Below are 25137 nucleotides of genomic sequence, written 5' to 3'. Positions count from 1 at the left end.
AAGTTGATGATACAGAAAGGCATTCCAGGTAGTAGAGACTGGGACAGAGTAGAGAGCTGCAACCACAAGGCATTCATTGTTGCTGGAGCATAAAGTGTGAGGTGAGGCAGGAGAGGGAAGCAGTGATCAGACCATGAAAGGGCTTGTATATGTCAAAGATCTTGGAATTTACCCTTAAATGATGAGGCATAGGGGAACCACTGAAGGATTTTAAGCTTGAGGTTGTCATAATCTGATTTGCATTATTAAGGTCCTTTGGCCTTGAGAAGGAAGGTTTTGAGGTACTTTTGCAGCCATGCTGGCTAGAGAAAATGAGGATCTGAAGGAGACAGTAGGTAAGAGAGGGGACGAATTTTCAAATATTTAGAAGATAAAATAGATGAAACTTACCAATTGATTTAATATTGGCTTTCAGCATGAATGCTTGATGATGGCATTAATAAAAAAAATATTTATTGAGAACATAGCATATATACCTCAAAAATCAATATAGGTTTTCCCAAAAATAATCTTCCAGAAAAGAGTGACTTTGTTATTGAAGTCCTTACAAAGTCTTTCGTTTTATTGGAACTCTCTTAAATATTTTACATTGACTAGAAAGTAGTGATTGGTTTAAAAATATTCTCTTGGAAAGACCTCAGTCAATGCCTATTTAGGATATTTATAGAAGTCAACTGAAGTAATTGATATTTTTTTAAAAGAAACAAATGTGACACAGTTAATTTTTTAAGGAGTCTGAACTGACAATTGCAAATATTGATTAAAGAAAAGCAATTCCTGAAGATATCTATGTACTTATATGGGGTAACCAACCTATTGTGTTAAGGGGAAAAGAATACAGTGCAGTGTACATGGTATGTGAAGCTTTGTGTTAGACTAGGGAAAAGAATGTACATATATTTACTTGTTTTTGCATAAGAAACACTTGAAGGGTAAATTAGAACCTAATAAAAAAGGCTAACTTACAGGGGAAGAAGACTGGAAAGAATAAAAGGGGAAGGAGACTTCTTTCAGTACGCTTTCTTTTTAAAACCCTCCTTTTAAGTCTTTTTATATGCATGGCTTTTTCTTCTTTAATAACAGCTTTATTGAGATATAATTCACATACTATATATTTCACCTATTTAAACTATTGTTTGCCTTTTTATAATCTTTTCCTTTTGAACCATGGAAGTGATTCAGATAATCAAAGATTGAATTAAATCAGAAAGAAACAATGCTAAATGGGAAATAAATAAAAATAACTTTGTAAACAAGACAAATATAACTATTCAGACAAAATAATTATTTCAAATGACATTTGAACACAGTGATCTGACTGTACATCATTAGTAGGATATAGTCTAAGGACTAAAAGACTAGCAAAGAAATCTTATGCTTTATGCAGTAGTTTTATTGGTAGTATTAGTATTATAATCTTGAAACTATTTTAGGTTTGTGGTAGGATAAAAAAATATATAATTGGTAATATTTTAGGACCAAGATATTTAATGAAAGAGAAAAGAGATCCAAACATAAAATCGAAAAAGTTAAGGGGAAATCCTATACTATTATGTGTAAGTTGGAAATATCAGCATGACCTCATGATTTTAAAAATACATATTTCTTATTTCTGTTGGAAGCAATAATACCCCAATACATCATTAATACACCCAAGCCCCAGACCGTGTTTTCTAAATACTGTACTATTTCCCACTAAAACGGAGATCTGCTGGGGCTCTCCCTTGTCTCAACAGGTCATCTCCTAAGGGGAGAGAGCAGGATGAAGTAGGAGGGAGAGTATATCTAATGGAGCAAGTGTAAAACATTCAGTACTCTGAATGTACGTACTTGTGGATAAGGTTAGCAGTTCTAGTGATAGCATTATATATCATTTTTTAAAATTATTTTCTGTTAGAAATCTCAAAAAGTGTATCTAGTTGTGGTAGATAAAGAGGAGTTGCAGATCCTTTGCTATTCCTTCATTGAGAAGTGGAGTCTAATTTCCAACCCCTTGAATCTGGGCTGACTTTAATAACTTGCTTGACTGCAAGCTGAGTGATGTTTTCAGACTTTCAAGACTGGGACATAAGAATCTTTGCAGTTTCTACCTTGGATTCCAGTCTCTCTCTCTCTCTCTCTCTCTCTCTCTCTCTCTCTCTCTCTCTCTCTCTCTCTCTTTCTCTCCCTCTCTCTCTCTCCTTACATTCCTAGCTGAGCCTAGCCTTCCAGCCATTCCTGCCAAGTGAAGCCATCTTGAACCCTTCAGATCAGCCCATCCATTAGCTCAATACCACTGAATACTCTCAGTCAACATCTCATGGAGGAGAAGAATTGCCACCTGAGCCCTACCCATATTCCTGACCCTCCTAAATTGTAAAAAATTATAAAATGGTTGGTGTTTTAAGGTAATTTGTTACACAGCATTAGATAACTAATTAGAAACAGTAATTAGACAAAACAAAATAATGTAGAGTTTTATTAAAATTGTTACATAAAATGTGAGAGTGAAAAGCAGAAGAGGAAAACCATGTTCGATGAACTTAAATTAATAATCACTCCCATTTACAGACTAAATGCAATTAAATTTTCTTCAACATTTTAAACTCCATTTATAAATTAAATAATTTTGATCTGTTTTTAAATACTTTAAATATTGGTAGAACAAATGTAAAAACCCTGACAAGTATTCCTAAGTTCCTAAACATGTAGTAAACCTCTTGAACATTCTACTAATACTTTTGACTAGTCAACTTCCCTTACTTTTCAATTTAAAATTAAAGTCTATGAATATATACAAAACCCAATGAACTTATCTGCATTTCAAAATAACATATTCACCTAAAAGAGAAAAAAAGTGCTAATCCAAGGAACTTTGGAAAACAGTACTTTGACTATGTATTTTCAGTCTAAAACAAAAACCAAAAAAAATCTTTTTAACTTGCAAACAAATCTTAATCTCTAGTAAACTTGTTTGTAAAGGTGTGAATGTAGCAACTCCAAAATTATATTGTATTTGTTGTAAAATTGAGAAATAAATATATTGATTATTGTGGGAGTTGGAGTTCTCGCTATGGTAAAAGGATGATTCAAATGTGGAATGGAGGAAGGCAAGGTGGAATCCTGTGGTTTTTGATTAGATTAGAGGTATCAGTATGAACTTATGATTTGAACACATATGTACACGCAAGTATTTTATTTATATATACATATTCACATTTCCTAGCTCTGTTCTGTGAAAAGGTCTAGAAGCTGTGATAGCCCAAAATAATGAACACTTGTGGTATCCAAATCTTTGGTCTCTAAATACTATTCCTTATTAAAAGAATCTCTTTAGAGATATGGTAGATCCAGGACTGAGACAGGAGAGTAAAAAAGATGATCTTGGATACCTGTTGTACCAGAAAGTAAAGAATCTTAAAATACGCTGGAGACAGGTTCAAAGGCAAGTACTTGTAGATGAGCCTGGAAATGGAACCCTCTGAAGTTTTTTGCAAAAAATTATGAATAGATCAGTTTTTCTGGGGGAAAAGTCCCTAGCTTTCAACCAGGGGAAGAGATTTATAATTTATCTATCTGACAAAAGATTATATTCAGAATATTTAAAAACAAAAACAAAACCAACCAAGCCACACTCACACAACAAAAAGACAACTCATTTTTTAAATGGAGCAAAAAAAAACTTCACAAAAAAACCCCCTATGAATATTAAATATTTGAAAATAATTCTTATTTATCAGAGAAATGCAAATTCAAACCATGAGATGCCTCTGCAGATCTACCAGAATGACTAAAATTAAAGTCTGAAAATAACAAGTGTTAGAAAAGATATGGGGTAACTGAAACCCATACTTTTTTGTTATCAGCCAGACACAAGATAATACTATCTGATTTAATTTATATGAAATCGAAGACCAGACAAAACTAATCAATGGCCACATTGATAATATTAAAAGATGAAGTGAGGCATATTAAAAATTTTAAAGCTTTGAGCAAAATCAATTTGAATCGAGCAGATAAAATAGACCTTTGAGGAGGTGTAAAAACAAAGACATATAGGCAGAAGGGAGCAGTAACAAGGAAGTTACACGAGGCAAAAAATCAAATTGGTAATTGCAAAGTTACTTTCCTTTAGGGGATGGCAAATCTGTCAGGAAGATTACCTAACTAGTGTTGATCAGGCAATTTGTGATTGACTGATTTAAGATTCCATTTCTGGGAGAGTCAAACTGTAATTAAGTCTTGGTTTGGTGACTTGGGGATTACCAAAGTGGCTCCACTTTGGGTTTGTTGTCTTGTTTTTAATAATAATAAAGGAGGGTATTGGTTAAAGAAATTGAATTTTGAGAAAGGCATGGCTACTAATGTATCTTGGAAATTCTCCCAGATATTTTGGAAAAACAGATGATAGGCGAAGCCAATTTCTGTGGGAAGGGAATGGAGTTTTGTTCAAAGAGACAAAGATTCACCTGATGGAGGATCCTCTCTCCCAGCAGGGCATAAAGGAGAGTAATTGAGATAGGGGAGGAGAGTTAGCAACAAGGATCTCCATGAAGGGTTTAGCATATTTTTCTTCTTCCCCTGGAGAAATAGCATCTAATGTGTAACTCCTTTGAATTTTCTCTAAACTGTTAATAAAATGTTATATCATTTTTGAGCCTCAGCTTACATCTCACCTTCCCCAGAAGTTTTTCCTATCTCCTAGGTTGAGGTGGCAGCCTCCCCATTTGTATTCTCATACAAACTCCATATTATAGCCCTTTGTGATGATATCCCTTCGGTATCTGTCTTCAAGACTGAAAATCCTTTAAGGACAAGGCCCCTGTCCATCATCTTCACATTCCCAGGACCTAGCAGTGTGTCTGGCAAAGTATTAAATGTACACTTGTTGAATAAAATGGCATTGTTAAAGTTAGGAGCAGTTGTGGAACTAGGAAATCTTGAGAAAGAATTTTTTTGGCCCCTTATGGGCATTTACTATTCACTACAAGTAACAAAAAGGTCATAGCATGTACTGAATATTCTAAATGCAAATAAGAGGCGATTAATGTTTAAGGAAGGAACTGGTAATTTAGTAAGTTTTATTACTCAAAATAATGGTAGTGGTTTGGTTTCTTCTAATTTTCTTTTTACTGCTTGTTTTATGTATGAAATCAGTTATTGGGAGAAATATAATTAAAAACAAAATCTCCTTCCAACCCAGAAAAATCTCTCTACAAAGGTAGAGAACCATTATTGAATAAGCATTAAAACAGAATGTGATGCATATCACAATCTCCTTAAGAGACTGCAGACAGCTCACCCTTTTATATAGTGTTAAAAAATAAACTGAGGAATATTAAAAATTTTAAGAGTTTATTTGAGCAAAAATTGATTCCAATTGGGCAGCGCAAGACCAGAAGCGGTTAGGGGCATTCTGAGAACAGGAGACAGGGGAAAGACTTATATAAAGAAAGTGAGCAAGCAAAGAAATTATTTGATTGGCTATACCTTAAAGCATAGTTGGGTGTTAGTGATTGTCCTTAGTGTTTTGATTTCTTAATCTTCAAGCATTTATAGGCTTAGGTTTTGGTTTGTTTAGGAAGGACACCAAGGCATTAGAGTCATCTCAGTCTAATGGGCTCTTTGTTTAATTAATTTAATAGCCAAGTGGATATAACCATTACATTAAGTTTTGCAATTTGTAGTTAGGTGACAAGTTAGGCCCATCTCCTCTGCAGTAATTGGACAGTTGGGCATTATCTTCTTTGATGACTATTTCTTTCCAAAGAGATGGCTCCCAGGTCCTGGAGGAAAAATTCCCGAGTTATGAAACTGGCAAGAGACTTATTTAAAAAGATTTATATACATTTGAAAATGAGAGAAATACCGAAAAAGGAGAAATACTGAAAAGGGGGAAAGGAGTTTCTTTCCTTATTAACAAAGAGAACTGCCCTCTTAGTTTGTATTTGATCTACAGTTTATAAGTAGAGACATCAGATGGTGTATCAGTTTCTAAAAAATATGTACTTCTTCTATAATTTGCCCAAGTGATTTGAGTAAATTGCTTCTGGTTTTCTCAGTCATCTAAATACCTGGAAGGACTGAACACTTACTAAATACCGATCACGTAAGAGACCTCGTATGTTAGTGCCGTGTGAGATACAAGTATGAATAAGGTACTTCATGTGTTCTAGGAGTTTTTTTTTTTAACGGTGGGAGACAGACACAGAATCAGAACTTACAGAGAAAACTCAAGGCCTAAGAAGGTTAAGTTACTTAACTTAGGTCACACAACTAGTGCGCTTTTCCCATTAACATTTGTCTTTCTGAATTAAATCTCTCGTTTTCTAGATCCCATTTCTTCCTCTTTCTTGGTTTACACACTCATATAGAAGAGCACCTCTTTTGACAAATTCCTAAGAAAGGGTGTGTAGGGAAAATAATTTTCCCTCTACCCTTCTAAGTTCTTGGCTGAGATGCCTGTAATAAAAGATTAACAAGAGAAAAACAAGTTTACTAACATGCATACTTCATATATACATAGGAGATACCCAGGAAAGGAATGAATAAATCCTCATGTGTGGATCATTTCATCTATTGTTCTAAGTCCTAAAGGAACCCTCTCAATCTTCTTGGAATTTTTTAAATATTACTTATTTGGAAATGTTTTCTGCCCCACATTCACAGTTCACTTGTTCTGGAAGTTCTGCACTTTAGTTTGGGTTCCCTCAGAAGCAAATATTCAAACCCCAGAAAAAATTCAAATACATTTTTAAAAGGTTGGATCATAGTACCCTTATATGCTTGCCGTTGATCCGTCCATGTCAGTACAAAAATATCTATCCTCTTTAAGAACACTTTTTAGAGATGTAAGTTACACAAAGTGCACAAATATTGTTTTTATCCGCCAAAGTAACCACTACTCAGAAAAATATAATGAAATATTTCCATCATCCTAGGTTTCCTCGAGCCCCTTGGCAGTTCTCCCAAAGGCAACCATTAGCCTAACTTTATCATTATTTGGGCTTATTTTGGGGCTTCACATAAGCACACTTCTAATTTTATGTACTCTTCTACTCCACTCTTTTTAACGACTTCAGAATATTCTAAACGTGTATATCATACTTCATTTAAATATTCCCCAACTGAACACTTACTTCTAGTATTTATGTTAAGAAATGAATCTCTGAAGCTAAGCAGGGTTGGGCCTGGTTAGTACTTGGATGGGAGAACACCTAGGAAGACCAGGTGCTGTAGGCAGAAAAAATAAAAAAATAAGGGATTGTAAGATGACAAGGTCCTTGCAATCTGTGGTCAACCAAGGGTTGCCTCGCTTAAAAAATTAAAAAAAAAATGATGCAAGGGTCATGCTAGTCATACACTTGTGTACCAATTTCCATAGGCTAGAGGTCTAGAATTGCTGGGTCGAGGATGGACGAATCCAATTCTCTTTCACATCTGATCTTTTTGCGTGTTGAGGCCGAGGGAGGCACAGTAGGCTGATAATTATACACCTCTAAGGGCTGCCTCGCTTTTCGCTTGGTAGAATCTTCTGTCTCGTCTAGTCGCGCGTAGTCTCGGGGCTTCTTATTACTGCGGGAACTGGACCCGACTCCAATACTCACCTTTTGCTTCCATTCGCCTGCACCAACTAGCGCAAAAACGACTCTGGGCGCTTGCGCAGCCGAGGGGGCGGGGCCGTGGCCGTCGTGTCGCGGACTGATGACGCAGAGCTCCGCGTGCTCCCCCACGTGTGCTGCCGTTCTCCGGGTACTTGCGGAGTTGCGCCCGCCACTCTTCCTGGGGGTGGGGGCGTAGTTGGTGGTAGCTCCGACTCCGGAACCTCGGCTGCTACGGGACTCTGAGCGTGAAGCCGGGAGTGTTGGTGGCCGCCGGGGGCACAGGATCAGCGGTCATGGAGCACCTTTCGCTGGAGGTAGCGGCCACGCCGTTGCGGTTAATCGCTGCCAAGAGCGAGAAGAGCCGCAGCGAGCTGGGCAGGTTCTTGGCCAAGCAGGTAGGAACCGGAGCGCGAGGGAGAATGCTCCGCGGACCCGGCCGCCCTCTTCGCGCGTGTCTCGCGGCCCTGCGCAGTATGCGCTGCTTTAAGGAGAGAGAGAAGCGGTGTCTTGTCACTCTGGCCCCCTCCTCAGGGCTGGCCCATGGCAGAGACGTCCGCGCGTGTTTGAAGAGGTTGAAAAGAGCCTTTTGTTTTTTATTTTGGGGAACCTTCCCTTCTCCACTGACTTACCCTCCTGCAGTGCTCTGGCCCCGTCTGGTAGACGCGGCTTTCGGAAATAAATGTAGTTTGTTTTTCTGTAATTGAGGTGGCTTGTCAGCCCTTTTGGCATGTGTTTTACTTAAGTGTCCCGGGTCTAACCACCCCTGTTCGTTTGGGTGAATGTTTTTCTTTTTGCCCCGTCCCTTCTTGGCGCATTGACAAGTATTGATTGCTTTTCTGCTGTGCCTAAGGCACAGTGTGGTTCTGTGAGGTGACAAATCCGTTATGGTCTCTGCCCCCAGGGAATTTAACATCTATTTTTGGAGATAGTTCATAAACAAAACAACATAAAGACTCAAGACAGTGCTAACTGCCTGGTATTAACCATAGGAATTATGAGGCGAATTAGGTTTCTAGGAAATGGGTCTTTGGCCTTTTAAGAGCCTTTTCTCGTGCCCTCCCCCCCCCCCCGCCCCCCGCGTCAGAGTTAAGGACTCTTATCACACGTTTTTTCACTTTGCATTTTAATTTCATTTTTTATGGTTCACCACCCCCAGTATCTGTGAGCTGGTTCAGAATAGATTTTATTTTTTCCAATAATAATTGGAATAGTGTCTAGAACTTATTCAGTCACGAGTGCATTGTCTAACATTGCTTAAGAGGTAACAGGTGGTATTTTGGGTCTGGAGCTACAGGGAACTAACATGAAGAGCCTTATCTCTTGGGTGACAAAAAATTGAAGGTGTGAAGCAAAGAGGAAAGAGGAGTGGAACATATCCTTGGGGTTTCTGGCCTTTGAGCCCTCAGTGAAGGGACTCACTACACAAATAGGGAGGTCTACAAAGAAAACTAATAGTGGACTGGAGTAAGGAAAGAATCAGCTGAGCTTGTGATAGCCTCCTGAATTATGTGTTGTTGCTTGAGTTATTTTTCTGTAAATGAGCTTTAGAATTTAGAGCAGAGGTTCTGAATCTCTGACCAGCAACAAAGGGTTCATGATTCCACACCATTGCAACTGGATGCAAAATTGGTGTTTATGCATTGGAAAGTAGGTGGGGAAATGGTTTGTAGCCTTTATTAGATAAGGTTTTAGAGAATCTGACATTCTGTAATGTGAAGATCACTCATGTAGATTCTGAGACACATAGTAATGCTATTGGACTCGTAAGTTACTAGAAAGTTCAGTCGAATTAAGGCGATTGGGACCCCTTTGCTTCTTCATTTTCTTTGTCTCAGATTATTAAATTTTATTCTCAGAGATGTCTTTCAGTTCCTTCCTGTTTTCAGTAATAATTTCAGGCCTTTCAGAGAATAGTTGATTGCATTGCTATTTTATTTTTCCCCAATTTTTGGAAACCGATTTTTACTGGAAAGTAAAGATTTTTGAAACATTGATTCTCATTTGAGTTTGGAATCTGAATTAAGACTTTTTTTAGAACTGTGCTTCCTTCTATGTTCTTTATCTCAGCTGGTGACCCCACCTTCTCTATCCAGTTATGTATTACAGCAGTGGTTTCCTGCCTATGAGAGTTTAATGCCTGATGATTTGAGGTGGAGCTGCGGCGGTGTAGCGCTGGGGAGCTTCTGCAAATACCGAAGAAGCTTCACTCACTTGACTGCTGCTCACCTCCTGTCGCGTGACCTGGTTCAGGGTCCTCAACTCTTTTTACTCTTTTTCCTTCACATACAGCCAAGTCCTCCTGATTTTACTTTCTCAGTATTGAATTTATTCCTTCCTTTTCATTTCTACTACCACCTACCCACAATTCTAACTCTAATTCTAGTGTGTGGTTTTTCCAACACACCAAGCAGTGCTCGGACATCAGCTGTATGTCCTATAATTTAACTCACTTCTGACCCTTTCTAGCATCAGATCCTGCAGGTTAAGGGCTCAGTCTTGCAAGACTGCCCTTTCACCCCAACTTGAGATGCTGATCACAAGATCTGGTTGTCACCTGTGCTTCTGATTGCCTGTGGGTTGGAGGTCTCAACTGCCCCCTCCTTGGGTTTGATTAATTTGTCAGAGCGGCTCACAGAACTCAGAGAAACATTTTACTTACTAAATCACTGGTTTATTATAAAATATATATATAATTCAGGAGCTGCAAGATGGAGGAGATGCACAGGGCAAGGTATGTGGGAAGGGGTTCAGAGCTTCCATGCTCTTTGTGCCTCGCTCTTCACCTCTCCACGTGCCCACCAACCTACAAGTTCTCTGAACCATGTCCTTTTAGGATTTTATGGGGCTTCGTTACATAGGCATGGTTGAGTAAATCTTCGGCTGGCTGTTGGTAATTTAACTCAGTCTAATCACCTCATTAGCATAACAAGACACTGTCATTTATTGATTCCATCACAGGAAATTCCAAGGGTTTTAGGAGTTCTGTGCCTGAGATGGGGTCAAAGACCAAATATAAATCACAATATTACACATCCTTATTTTCTGGAACTGGAGTATGGCCACAAATCCATTCTCTTTTACTTAATTGCTTTTGAGGCCTTTGGGGACAAGTTACTTAACTCTCCTAGGTCTCAGGTTCTTGATATATTGCACATGGTAGCTGCTAAATAGTTACAGGGAATAGTTAAAAGCAGGGACTCTGGAACCAGATTCTGTGACTTTGATTCCTGGTTCTGCAGCTAGCTTTAATTCTTTTTTTATTTTTCAGTTTTCTTTTCTGTAAAATGGGGATAATATTACCTACTTTATAGATCGCTGTGAAGATTAGATGCCTGGAGTATAGTAAGTGCTATCTATAAGTGGTTGCTATTGTTATTGCTATACGTAAAATTGTTGTGAGATCTAGATATAATGCATGTGAGAAGCTTAAAATGTGCCTGGCACACATTAACTAATCAGTACATGGGAGCTATAATAATACTTTTTAAAAATAGCTTTATTGTGATATAACTCACGTACCATATAATTTATCTGTTTACGTGCATAATTACATGGTTTTTGCTGTGTTCACAGGTATGTGCAGTTGTCACTATAGTCCAGTTAGAACATTTTTATTACTTCAAAAGACCCCACACCTTTTAGCTATCATCCTGCATTACTGGGCTCTCCCTCCTCCCCCAGGCAACCACTAACTTTTTTCCTTTATAGATTCCCTATTCTGGTTAGTTAGTATATTTATCATTAATAAAATAAATCTGAATCTTTCACCATTTTGCATTAATGTTCCCTATTGTCTCCTGAATCAAAATCAAAATCCAAGCTTTCTAATATGGTATATGATGTGCTGTTTTAGTTTTTAATTTTTTTTTCTTTTCCATCTACCTTATTTCTTTTCTGTTTGAAGTGTTGTTGTTTAGTTTTTTAAATCCAGCCCAGTTGTTCTCTACTAGGGGCAATTTGAAGACATTTTTAGTTGTTACACCTGGTGGTGGGAGTGCTGCTTTCTCTAGTGCATAGAGGCAAGGGATGCTAAACATCTTAATACATAGATAGCTCCAACGACAAATGTCAGTAGTACAAAATTAAGGAAAACTCTAAATATGTGTATAATTTTAATAACTATCAAAATACATGAATCAAAAATTGCCAGAAAAGGAAAAATTGGCAAAGTCATACCTATAATTGGAGACTTGAACATGCTGTCTTCAGTAATTGATAAAACAAATATAAAAAAATAAGTAAGGATATAAAGAATCTGAACACCACTATCAACAAATCTGACCTAGTTAACATTGATAGAGTACTGTGCCCAATAACTGCAGAATACATGTTCTGAACATCTGGAACATTCACTAAGATAGATCGATCATATGTATGCTGGGTGGTTAAACAAGTCTCAGCAAATTTAGGAGAATTGAAATTATGCAAATTATATTTAATGACCCCAGTGGAATTAACTTAGGGGGGAAAAAGCCCAAAAGATATTGGAAAAATTCCTAAATGTTAGAAATTAAATAAGAATTAAAAAACTGATGGTGAAAGAAAAAATCACTGGGAGAATCAGAAAATATTTTGAACTGAATGATAATTTAAACAATTAAATAGCGTTTAGAAGGAAATTTATAATATTAAATTCTTATATTAGGAAATTGTGCTAATTTTTAAATTTCTGTTTAAGACATTAGAAAAAGAAGAGTAAATTAAACTGTTTTAAACAGTTTTTATTTTATTTTTATTAAAATTATTGGGATGACTAATAAAATCATATAGGTTTCAAATGTACAATTCAATAATATGTCATATATGTATTGCATTTGTGTGTTCACCACTCAAAGTTAGATTTCCTTCTCTCACCATATATTTGACCCCTTTTTATCCCTACCTCCCCTCCCCCTTCCTTAGTGGTAACCACCAATTCACTGTCTGTGTCTATGAGTCTCTTTTTGTCATGTTTGTTGCTTTCAGTTTTATATTCCATGTATGAGTGAAATCATATGGTTCTCAACTTTTTCTTTTATTTTACTTAGCATGATAATCTTAAGATCCATCCATGTCTCAAATGGCAGTATTTCATCTTATGGCTGAGTAATATTCCATTGTGTATGTATACCACATCTTCTTTATCCAATTATCTATCAAAGGACACTTCGGTTTTTTCCATATCTTGGCCACTTGAATAATGCTGCTGTGAACATTGGGGTACCCATATCTTTATGGATAAATGTTTTCAAGTTTTTTGGGCAAATACCCAGAAGAGGGATTGCTGTGTCATATGGCAATTCTATTCTTAGTTTTTCGAGAAACCTCTGTACTGTTTTTAATAGTGGATGTACTAATCTACATTTCCACCAGCAGCGTATGAGGGTTCCTTTTTCCCTGCAACCTCCCCAACACTTGTTATTACTTGTCCTGTTGATGACAGCCATTCTAATAGGTATGAGGAGGTATCTCATTTAGTTTTGATTTGTATTTCCATAATAATGAAGTTGATCATCTTTTCATGTGTCTGTTGGCCATTTGTATGTTTTATAGGGGGAAGTGTCTATTTAGGTCCTCTGCCCATTTTTTAATTTGATTGTTTGTTTTTTTATTGTTTAGTTGTATGAGTTCTTTGTATGTTTTGGATATTAGGCCTTTATTGAAGGCATCGTTTGTAAATATCTTCTGCCATTCAGATGGTTGCCCCTTTGTCTTGTTGGTTTCTTTTGGTGTGCAGAAGCTTTTTATTTTTATTTGAAACCTATATGATTTTATTTTTGCTTTTATTTTTCTTGGCTTTGAGGTCAAATTCTGAAATCGTCTCTAAATCCAATATTCATGAGTTTTTTTACCTATATTTTCTTCTGCAATTTATTGTTTCAGGTCTTATATTCAGGTCTGTAATCCAAGTTAAGTTAATTTTGGTGTATAGTGACAGATAGTAGTTTAGTTTTACTCTTTTACAATGTGGCTTTCCAATTGTCCCAGCACCATTTATTAAAGAGACTTTTTTTCCTCCATTGTATGTTTATGGCTCCTTTGTCGAAAATTATTTGCTCATATATATGGGGGTTTCTTTCTGGACTCTCAGTTCTGTTCTATTGGTTTGTGTGTCTGTTTTCTGCCAATACCATGCTATTTTGATTATTGTTGCTTTGTGGTGTAATTTGAAGTCAAACAGTGATACCTCCAGCCTTGCTCCCCCCCCCCCCCGCCCCCCGCCTCGTCCCCCTAAGGATTGCTTTGGCTATTTGAGGTCTTTTGTACCTCCACACAAATCTGATGATTTGTTCTATTTCTTTAAAAAATGCTTATGGGATTTTGATGGGAATTGCATTAAAGAGCTTTTTTTTTTTTTTTTTTTTTAAACATTGAACAATTTCTTTAAAAATGTTTAAATTAAAATTTATTATCAAGTGAAGCATACAGTTACCCTAGGACCCAGCATTTTACACTTAGGTAATGAAGAAGATTAAGAATAATGAATACATGTTCATAAATCTCTTGTACATAAATGTTCGTAGTAGTAGGTTTATTGATGATAGCTGGAAGCAGTGAAAATATCCGTCATTGTGTAAATGAATAAACAAATTGGTGTATTCAGTGAAAAACTAGTCAGTAATGAAATGGAAAAGTCCATTAAAAATGTTGTCTTTGGGAGTTTTTCCCTAGTCTACAAGCACCCATTTGTATAACATGTCTAGGACATTTATTTTGTGGATGATGTGTTTTTTTCCTTCACACTTACTGAATTACTTCTGTTTTTTATATTTTAAAAAGATACCTTTAGAGGGCTTAATTATAGGCACATTCAGCAGTTGAAAATTCATGCCCCTGTGTATCATGACCGAATCTGTTAAATTTTCTTGCCTCCATTTTTGTGAAATCCTTTGGGTGGTGCCCTATAAACAGCAGAACTAATATTGATAGAAATTGCTTCAAGGTAACATCCTTCCCCTATCAGTGTTTTATTCAGAATTAGGTGTTTTTATGAGAGAATGCCCTATAATCTGGGAAACTTTGTAAGAGCTCTGGTGTAAGGTGGCCTCTTCTTTTCAGAGTGATTACTTTGGGAAAAAATGTTATATTTTCGCATATGGTATTTAGGTTGTGTTCAAGCTGCACTCTTATAGATAACTATTTAGTGTGAAATTCCTTATGCTAAATTTGTAGCTTTGGACTTGTTTGGTCAGAGGGAATTTAAATTCCTTAGGGAATTTAAACCTGCTGTCATATTGTCCGGCAGCAGGGGTTATACAGACCTGCATATAACACTAGCAGTATGAGACCTTTTACACTTCAGTTTTCCCTGTTATGCTTATGGACAGTCTGAGCCCAATGGACAGTCTGAGTCTAGGCACTAGAATTTTGTGATCTATTTCATCTTGCATATCAAAGTTTAGTTGTCTACTTTGCATCTCTTTTGTTTATTTGAGGTTGAACCCTTTATAGGGATACCCTCACTCATTTCCAGGGATGGGATTTATCTCCTTTCCTTAAGAGAGTTGGCAGTTTTGCATACTTACAGCAGTGTTTTTATTTCGTTTTATTTTTCATTTAATTCCTATATTTTCTTTCAAGAGCAAAGGAGCTGAGGGAAACACTGGATTCTCTGGAGAGTGTTGAGACACCGAAACATACATTATTTTTCAGAGAAGCTATGTAGCATTTTACATGAAATTGAGGTATCAGTCTTTACCTCAAATCCCAGTGACTGACACTTATTCATAACAGCCTTTACATTAAGTTAACTCTAATCCTGTATTGCAAAAAAAAAAAAAAGTTACTTTTTTAAAAAATGAAACACTGTGTTTTATAAGATAAACTCACTTGTGAAGTTTGTAAATTGGATATTTCCATTCTAAGACAGAGCTCTTTGCATTTCTGCAACAGTGCAAACCAATATTACTTACATGGGTCTTTTGTTTGGCTTTCTCTCAGGTGTGGACACCTCAAGATCGCCAGTGTATCCTGAGTACCTTAGCACAGTTACTTCTGGATAAGGACTATACCGTGCTGGTTGGTCGCCAGCTGCGTCCTATCTTGTTGGATTTGCTGGAAAGGAATGCTGAAGCCATTAAAGCGGGAGGCCAAGTAAACCATGATCTGCATGAACGGCTGTGTGTGTCAATGAGCAAACTCATCAGTAACCATCCTGATGTCCTCCCGTGAGTGACAGTTTTATTCTTCACTTTTCTCCTTGAGGTGATAGAACGTGCTCTCTCCTGGAAAGTAAAGAGGCATTTAAGCTGAGAAGAATGGAAGAGGGGAAATACAGAAAGGAAAGAGATAAGTGGTACTCTTTTATAAAAATAATCACAGCAGAATCCATTTATCTAGCTCACTCAGTTCAGTGACCATTTACTAGGTTTTTTAAGCCTTGCCATCAAGACAGGTCTGGAAAAATGGTTAGATATGTCCCCTGTCCTCAAGGATTATGTCATCTGACAAGACATATGTATAAGGCAGATTTATATGAATTTTAGCTGAGGCTCTTACAGTGTCCACTTCAGGTGGATCACATTTGTTGTTTGCTGGAGTAGCTAAAGGGGGTGGGTTGGAAGAGCTCTAGTATCCTTTTTAGTTTTCTATAAGTCTGTCCAAATCGGTATGGTAAGAAGTTGTGTTAGCCAGATTCTGATGTATTTCTGTTTTGACCTTCTCTGTTTCTAGTCTGGGCCAGTTCACCCTTCAGGCAACCTGGTGATTCCCCTGTTTCTAGGAGGTTACCATATTGATGGAGAACTCAGTGCAGATACATGATCTATATAACACACTACAGCAAAGAACTCCTGGGCTCAAACAAGTCTCTTGCCTCAGGCTCTGAATTAGCAGGGGCTACAGACATGCCACTCTACCTGCTTTCTCTTTTAAATTGATAGTAAAATATGGTTTGTATGAAATAGCCAGAAGAGGCAGGAAAATGAGTGTCAGGGGTTTTTTAATTGAGAAGATAAAGAACTTTAAATATGAATAATGTTATTCGTAGTACTAATTGGAGCATCTCTTGTATTTATCTCTTACTAGTCTTCATCAACACAGTAAATACACTTGGCTTTCTTGGAAGTATGATCGTTAATGTGGTCCTTAAGGAAATAAGAAATGAAGACTTGGTAGAAAACCGTAATTTGTATGAGCTTTTCTGAAAGGGAAGGAAAAAAGAGGGGCCCAGTTTAATGGAACTAGAAGATACACAAAGCAAAGATCACCATCATATGTGGTAATCAGGATTGGGATTGTAGCCTTACTCAGTGCTTTAATCATTTAGGTGTACTTGACTGTGGTACTATTTTACAAGTCTGGTGACTATCTTGTACTTACCTTGTAGGATTAACATGTGAGTAACTTGAACCCCCACTTCTCTTAAGCCTTTATGGTAGAGTGCTTATGGATTGTGTTTGAGAATCATTAAAATGATGGATTATTTACATTTGGTCTCCCATCAGCATAAAATTTTGTTATATGAATTTTCTCCTTTTCATTTTTTCAAGGCAATATATTTTATTTTATATTTTATTTATGCTTCCACCTCATTTCAAAATGATATAATGCAGCTTACAAAGGTGCCCATGATAGAGTAACTTAAAAACAAGACAAAAAAAAAAAAGTGATGTATAGATGAGTAAATGCCTAATGTCAAATCAAGTATAGGTAATGATGTGGAATGGTATTTTGATTTTTAGTTTTAAGAAATGTGGCCGATTAATTTGCATGTGCCCTAAATTTTCTCTGTAGATGAAATATAATGTATTAGGAACATACCTAATATATTTAGATAGCATTGCAGTTATTCATTTAATAGATAAATATAGAAGTCCTCTCTTTTAAGCTGTAGGCCACATCATGGGGATTAGAAAGTCAATATAATGGGTTCCTATACTTGGAAACAGTTGGTTACAATATGTTAATAGAGGTGTCAGCCAAACATTTAAGAAGATCAAGGAAAATCATGAAAGAAAAATGAGTGTGTTATTATCTTAGAAATTAGGTTTTTGTACTGTGACAGATTGTGGAGGAAGAATGAAGGGAAGTGGGATTAGGATTAAAGTCCAGAAAAAAAGATGGGAGAGGAAGAACCCAGTCAAGCTCCCTAGGGTCCTTATGACATTCATTTCTGGGTTCACACCTCTTTCTGAGTCCCAGCTGCCTATCTATATGGAGTTTCCATGAGGTATGACGATAGTCTTAACAAGACATTTCCTTTTTTCCTTGCTTATGCCAGTTGTTCATTACTGTCACCCTCTCCCCCTCTTTGTTGAGATATAATTAACATATGACTAAGTTTAAAGTACACAATATGGTGATTTGATATGTTTACCACATAATGTTATTTAACATATCCTTTACCTCACATAATTATCATTTTGTTGCTGTTATTTTTTGTTCATTACTTTTTTTACATCCAGAGTCCTTGAACACATTTTTTACCCTTTGGCAAATTCTTTGTCAGGACTCTGTGAGAACACTCTGATCTGTTGATGCTTTCTCTATTCTGATATATTAGTTAGGTTTCAAAGTTCTATTTTTAAAAAGTCATCTAGTTTTCCTAACTTGTCATTTCCTAACCTTGACTAAAGCTTATGTTCCCAAATTTCTTCCTCTGTAGCTTTGTAGATGGTTTCAAATGGTTAATATACTGCACTATGAGTTGATTTCTCCCCCTAGTGTTCTCTCGAGAGTGTAACCTTATTTTTAAGTTCCGATTGTACCTTACTTTTATATTTTGTTTTAGTTCTTCATTTTTTTCTTTTAGTTTGTTCCTCCTTTCTCTCTTGGTTCTCCTCTCTCCCTGGTCCTTGCCAATTCCCTCTAACATACATTCCTCTTAGCCATGGCATGCAAATTTTGTGGAAGATGCCTTTGATTAGGACTACCACAACAGCTGCTCTTGCATATTATAGACATTGTTTCCAACAATCAGAGATTAGGTGTTATTCCCATTTTACAGATGAAGAGATTGAAGTTCAGAGATGTTAAATAACTTGCCCCAGGTCCCCTTGCTAGAAAGTGACAGAGTTGGAATTCAGTCCTAAATTGGCTGCCTCCAAAGCCCATGTATCTTTTTCTACTTTGTTGTGCTGCCTACTAATCCTGTCTTGAGTATTTGTTAACTGATTTACATAATTTTAGCTAATGATTATAATCCCAGGAGGGAAAGAATAATTACCTAGGTTCATTTGGATTGTATTAGGTTAATTTCTTGGCTTCAGTTTTACATTTGCTGCCAGTTTGTCCTGGGCGTGTGGATCCACATTTATGGTGTCTGTCTTTGATTGGAAAGAACAGTAATGGATGGATCCAGTAACAGTTGTTCGTGAACAATAGCAGATAGAATGCTATGGTAGAGCATGTTCCATGTGTAAGGTGATATATGTATATGGACAGTCAATCATGTTGAAATCATGCTAGCATAGAGCAGAATAAGGAACCAAAAAAATATTTATGCTTTTATACACCTGTCTCAAAACAGTATTCAGATATACTATAAAGGAAATATCCTGAATTTAATTTTAGACTTTTCTCCCCCTCCAAGAAGTATTTACTTATTCTGACAGAATTCTTGTGAGGAAAAGAACTTCCTCTTTTCTTCTTTTAATTACAAAAGTAACACACTCAATTGTAAAAGGCAAAAGGCCTTTTTGACCCTGAAATCCTACTCTATAGAGATAACTAGTGTTAATAGTCTGGTATGTTTCTTCCTGTCTCTCTACTTTTTTTCGTTTTTGCGCCCACCCTAGAGTGGCACAGTAATGTGTTTATATTCACACTTTTTAAACAGCTTTATTGAGATATAGTTCATATATCACATAAGTGTATAATGCAGTGTTTTTTAGTAAAGTGAACATTTTCTAATAAAGTAAATTTTTAACTTGCAAATTTTGTTTTGAAATTTAGTTACATAGGGATATCTTTACATGTCAATAAGTAATTTTAATAATTGCATAGTATTCTAATCTCTTCATTGGACAACGAGGTTGTTTTTGAATTTTTGATGTATAATGTGACATTGAACATCCTTGGGCATGAAAATTTGTGGTTTGCAGTGGGAATTAGGAATGTGGATTTCTACACTGAATGGTAGTATTTTAGTAATTATATATATATATATATATATATAAGGCTTTATAGTGTTTAAGTACATAGATATACATTATCTTTTAATCTTTGTGCTGTGACATACTGAGGGACTATTAGTCCCATTTTAAATCTTTAGAAAGATTAATTAAGTTATTTTAAGTGTCAGAGCCAGAACTGGACCCCAGGTCTTACTTCTAGATGTTGGATGGAGTGACAAGTTGCCCAAGTGAGTGGCTCATCCGAGATTTTTAACTAGGTTGTGTTCCTTGTTGCATTTTAGGCTGTACAACTTTCTCTTACTCCAGGAAAGAGACCCTTTCCCTCAGACTGGATATTTTCTAAGGAAAAAATCTAATGATGTTTTTGTTTGACTAAAAATGCTTTATTGGTCCATCCATCATTACTTAGATCAGAATTTTAGAGCACTCCTTGAAAATGATGGGCCTCTAGAGAAAAGAATGCTATATAGTCAAATAAGTTTGGGAAGGAATATTGACCCGTCCCTGTGTTGTATACTTAACATGGACTGCAGTTCTCTCTCTCCACCCACCTAAGGCTTTGGGCCATTGCTAATGCACACTGCTCATTTTCCCCTGTCCTCCTCAAAGATCCCTTGGTTACTGCTTATCTGCCTACATATTTGTATGTTGCTGCCTGCTGGTTCCACTTGTGCTGCCAACACCTGCACATGAGCTAGTGGAATTCATGCCAGCCTCCCACACCACAGCTGCCATGTCTGTCTTCTAAGCCACAGCTGAATCTTGCAAGACCCATTTGTCCAATCTCCTTCAGAATATCTTGAGCGTTACATTTACCAATACTCTATTCCAGTTTGCTTGTTGAAGTCCAAGCCTTCTCACCTATCTCTTGAATTCTAATGCTTGTATCCTCTCACCCAAACCCTTTCCCTCTGTCTTCTGTCTGTTCCATAGCCTGCACACTCCTTTATATACTTAGTCTCTTCTCCGAATGTTCTTTTTGCCTCCTTACCTTCACCGATTTGTGGTGGTCTTAAGGGTACTGTATCCCTTTTGGTACTCAGGTGGCAACTCTTTAATCTCACCCTCCATATCCTTCAGGGTCAATATGTCTGGTTAGTGTCCTTTTTTTCTTTGAAGTTTTTTGTACTTTATGATCTTGTCTTTATGACACCTGCTATCATCTTTATTTCTACTGCTTTTTGTGATCACCGACTAACCTAGTTCTCCTTTTTTCTTTGAAGAACTTGGCACCTGGCCCACCATCTTCTTCTCTACCCCAGCTCCTCCATCACACTTGGAACATCCATACAGTGTGACTCCTTTGTACTTTGACTAGCTAATCTCTAGCGAACTTCTTTTTCATTCCACATAACCTTGCTCACTGCAGTGATTTCAACCCAGGCCTAACTTGCATCTGCACCATCACCTTTGAAATTATTGATTCAAATGCCCCATTTCTAGACTACCGTCTTCTATCCCACTGTGCATTTAAGTGCATTTGACACACTGTTCTTTCTCCTTATTGGAACTACCAATTCTTTTCTTCCTATGTATACTTTCTTGTACATACCTTCTTATGCAGTGTGAGATTCTGTTTTCCATATTATGGTTGTTGCCTTTCTATTTATGCTCCTTTGTCCATCTATTCAGTGTTCATGCCTACCTAGAAAATTCCAACTCTTAATGAATCCACCTTCTTCATGTCTGCAGTAGAGAAACTGAATCACACATCTGAGCCTGCTATTTGAATTCCTGGATTCATATAAGTACTGCGTGCTAACCGATTGCACCTCTGGAGCTCCAAATGCCTGGATTCACATAGACACTCTACACTTGATAGTTTTGTGTCCTTGAGCAAACAACCTAACCATTCTAGACTTGTTTCCTTATCTGTGTATCAGGGATAATAACACCTACTATTGACAGCCTCTCTGTTTGTCCCATTTCTAGGTAGACCTAGGTAATGAGAGTGCAGAAAGAGGTAAACTAACAAACTTCTAGCACTAGCATGGACCAAAACATACAGGGCACAGAGGAGTTTGACTTTATTCATTTCCTTTACTCCTTTGGTTTCCTTTCCGTCATTTATGCAAAGGAGTACGATAGGAGAAATAACAAGGATGTGCTACTACATTATTTACCAACAGTACCAATTTGACTGGAATCCACTAAGAATCATCGTGTTTGCAGTACATAAAGTAGGCTTACATTTTTTAAAATGCTCACAAACTTTGTTGCGGTAAAAGCATAAAATTTACCATCATAACCATTTTAAAGTATGCAGTTTGGTAGTGTTAAATATATTTATGTTGTTGTAAAACACCTTCAGAAATTTTCATCTTACAGAACTGAAGTTAAGCCTTTTAAACAACTCCTCTTTGCTCCTCTCTAGCCCCTGGTAACCACCATTCTACTTTCCCATTCTATGAATTTGACTATTTTAGATGCCTCATATACATAGAATCATACGGTATTTGTCCTTTTATGATTGGCTTATTTCACTTAGCATGATATCCTGAAGGTTCACATGTATTGTTGCACGCGACAAGATTTTCTTCCTTTTAAAGACAGCTCAGTATTCCATGTGGTATGCATATACCACAGTTTACTTATTTATTCACCTGTCAAAAGATATTTGGGTTGCTTCTACCTCTTGGCTATTGTGAATAGGGCTGTTATGAATATGGGTGTGCAGATATGTCTTTGAGACCCTGCTTTTATTTCTTTTGGTTATATGCCTAGAAGTGGGATTGCTGGATCATATGGATCAGTGTCTTATCTGAGATACACTGTATTTCAATCTGTAATTTAAATGTTTGCTTGGTAGGGGAAAAGAAATATGGTGGTTCTTTTTTTTTTTTTTTTTTTTTTTTAAGGAACCATCATATGTTTTCCATAGCAGTTGGACCATTTTACAATCCCACCAATAGTGCACAACAGTTCCAACTTTTCCACATCTTCACCAACAATTGTTATTTTATGTTTATTTGATAGTAGCCTTTGTAATGGATGTGAGGTGATAGCTCATTATGATTTTGATATGCATTTCTCTGATCAGTGATGTTTCATATGCTTATTGGCTATTTATATCTTTGGAGAAATGTCTCTTCATGTCCTTCGTCCTTTTTTAAATTGGGTTATTTGATTTTTTTGTTGATGAGCTGTAGGAGTTCTTTGTATATTCTGTATAATCCCTTAGCAGATACACGATTTGCAAGTATTTCTCCCATTTTGTAGATTGTCTTTCACTTCATTGATGGTGTCCTTTGCTGTGTAGAAACCTTTTAGTTTGATATAGTCCCATTTGTCTATTTTTGCTTTTGTTGCTTGTGCTTTTGGTGTTGTATTCAGAAAAATCATTGCCAAATCCAGTGTTATGAAGTTTTCCCCCTATGTTTCTTCTAGGAGTTTTATGGGTGTGGGTCTTAGGATTAAGTCTTTAATTTGTTTTGAGTTAACTTTTATATTGTGTAAGATAAAGATTCAGTTTCATTCTTTTCATGTGGATGCCCAGGTTTCCCAGCACCATTTGTTGAAAAGACTGGCCTTTCCCCATTGTGTGGTCTTGACATCCTGTTGAAGATAATTTGACAATATAAATGAAGGGTTACTTTTAGACTGTTTTATTCTATTGGTATGTATGTTTGTATTTATGCCAGTACCATACTGCTGTGATTACTATAGTTTTGTCATATGTTTTGAAATTAGAAAGTGTGAATTCTCCAACTCTGTTCTTTTTCAAAATTGTTTCGGCTGATCAGAGCCCCTCAAGGTTCTTTGTGAATTTTTGGATAATTTTTTTTTCCTGTTTCTTCAAAAAATACCATTGGGATTTTCATAGGGATTGTATTAAATCTGTAGATTGTTTTTGGTATCATTGGCATTTTAACAGTATTAAATCTTTCAGTCCATGAATATGATAGGTCTTTCCATTTGTGTATGTTTTCTTTAATTTGTTTCAATGATGTTTTGTAGTTTTTTGATGCACAACAAGTCTTTAACCTTTTTGATTAGGTTTATTCCTAAGTGTTTTATTCTTTTTGGTGCTATTGTAAATAGAATTGTTTTATTTTTTTCTGAAGGAAGATTTAGGGAAATACTTTCATAATGACATGCCCCAAAATTCCATTTGAAACAATGTGAGGACTGTTTCTCTTATATTCCCTCTTGGCCAAAATATCTCCAAGATACTTTATACAGCTTAAGCTTGATTCAGCTAACAAAGTAACTTTTAAAAAAACAATCCGGAGCATTTCCGGGGAAAACATATTTTGGTTTACCCCCTTCCCAAATAGGCAAACTTCGTCCTCTCTTGATTATTTATTTTGCAAGGCTAGTATTTTTTATTGCATTTCTAGCAATAAAAACATTTCCATAAATAAAAAAAACCTCACAGACTGGAATTATTTTCTTAATTGGTGTTCTTATGTTGATTCATAATTGTATTCCAGGAATGAATCCTACTTGGTCATAGTGTTTAATCTTTTTAATATGCTGTTGATTTTGGTTTGCTACTATTTTGTTGAGGATTTTTGTACCAATATTCATGAGGAATGTTGATCTGTAGTTTTCTTTTGTTATGACGTCTTTATCTGCCTTTAATATCAGAAGTACTGGCTTTCTAGAATGAACTTAGAAGTGTTCCCTCCTCTTCAACTTCTAGAAGCATTTGAAGAGGATTGGTGTTAATTCTTTAAATGTTTGGTAGAAATTATGCAATGAAGCCATCTGGTCCTTGGTTTTTGTTGTTGTTGTTGGGAAGGTTATGATTATTGTTTTAGAGTTTTTACTAGTGCATCATCTGGTCAGATTTTCTATTCATGATTCAGCCTGAGGAGGTTTTTCATAGGTTATCCAATTTGTTAACATATAATTGTTCATTGTATTCTCTTATAATTTGTTTTATTCTGTGGTAATGTCCCCTCTTTGATTTCTGATTTTAGTTATTTTAGTCTCCTATCTTTTTTACTTAGTTAATTAACTCAGAACTTATCACTTTTCTTGATCTTTTTTCCTATTTTTCTATTCTCTTATCTCTGCTCTAATCTTTTTTATTTTCTTCTGTTAGCTTTGGGTTTTGTTCTTTTTCTGTTTCCTTGAGATGTAAAGTTACATTGTCAACGAGATCTTTTTCAGTACAAATATTTATAGCTAGCTATAAACTTCCCTCTTAGCACTGCTTTTGCTGTATCCCATAGGTTTTGATATGTCCTGTTTTGTTTTCATTTGTGTGAGAATGTTTTCTAATTTCTCTTGTGCCTTCTTTAACTCAGTTGTTTAAGAGTGTGTTACTTCCTACATATTTAAGGATTTTACAGTTTTTCTTTTCCTGTAGATTTCTAGTTTCATTCTATTTTGGTAGGAAAAGATATTTTGTTTAATTTCTATATTTTTAAAATTTGTCGATACTTGTTTTGTGTCCTAACATGTTCCATGCGAATGTTCCATGTGCATGAGAGAAGAATGTACTGTGAGTGTTCTGTATATGTCTGTTAGGTCCAGTTGATCCATAGTGT

At 36.3% G+C, this 25137-nt stretch overlaps 1 protein-coding gene and 1 long non-coding RNA gene across 4 annotated transcripts in view; one reads left to right on the top strand and one right to left on the bottom strand.

The window, feature by feature from the left end:
• Positions 1 to 5587: 5587 nt before the first annotated feature.
• LOC118602233 lies at positions 5588 to 7612 on the bottom strand. The gene is made up of 2 exons (XR_004950639.1): positions 7476 to 7612; positions 5588 to 6441 (listed from the first exon to the last, which is right to left on the bottom strand). It is a non-coding gene; the product is annotated as an uncharacterized LOC118602233 (long non-coding RNA).
• A 104-nt stretch (positions 7613 to 7716) lies between these two features.
• MDN1 (midasin AAA ATPase 1) overlaps positions 7717 to 25137 on the top strand; it is a 139326-nt gene continuing 121905 nt past the window's right edge. For all 3 annotated transcript variants that reach the window (XM_036220108.1, XM_036220107.1, XM_016140603.2), the window contains exons 1-2: positions 7717 to 7978; positions 15504 to 15730. In XM_036220108.1, the coding sequence (XP_036076001.1) occupies positions 7877 to 7978; positions 15504 to 15730 (329 nt within the window). In that variant the 5' untranslated portion in view covers positions 7717 to 7876. The remainder of the gene's footprint in view (positions 7979 to 15503; positions 15731 to 25137) is intronic.

The sequence above is a fragment of the Rousettus aegyptiacus genome, unplaced genomic scaffold (genome assembly GCF_014176215.1).
Source record: "Rousettus aegyptiacus isolate mRouAeg1 unplaced genomic scaffold, mRouAeg1.p scaffold_m13_p_1, whole genome shotgun sequence".
Lineage (NCBI taxonomy): Eukaryota > Metazoa > Chordata > Mammalia > Chiroptera > Pteropodidae > Rousettus > Rousettus aegyptiacus.
Note: the sequence above shows the minus strand (reverse complement) of the source record. Positions and strands in the feature narration are given on the sequence as shown.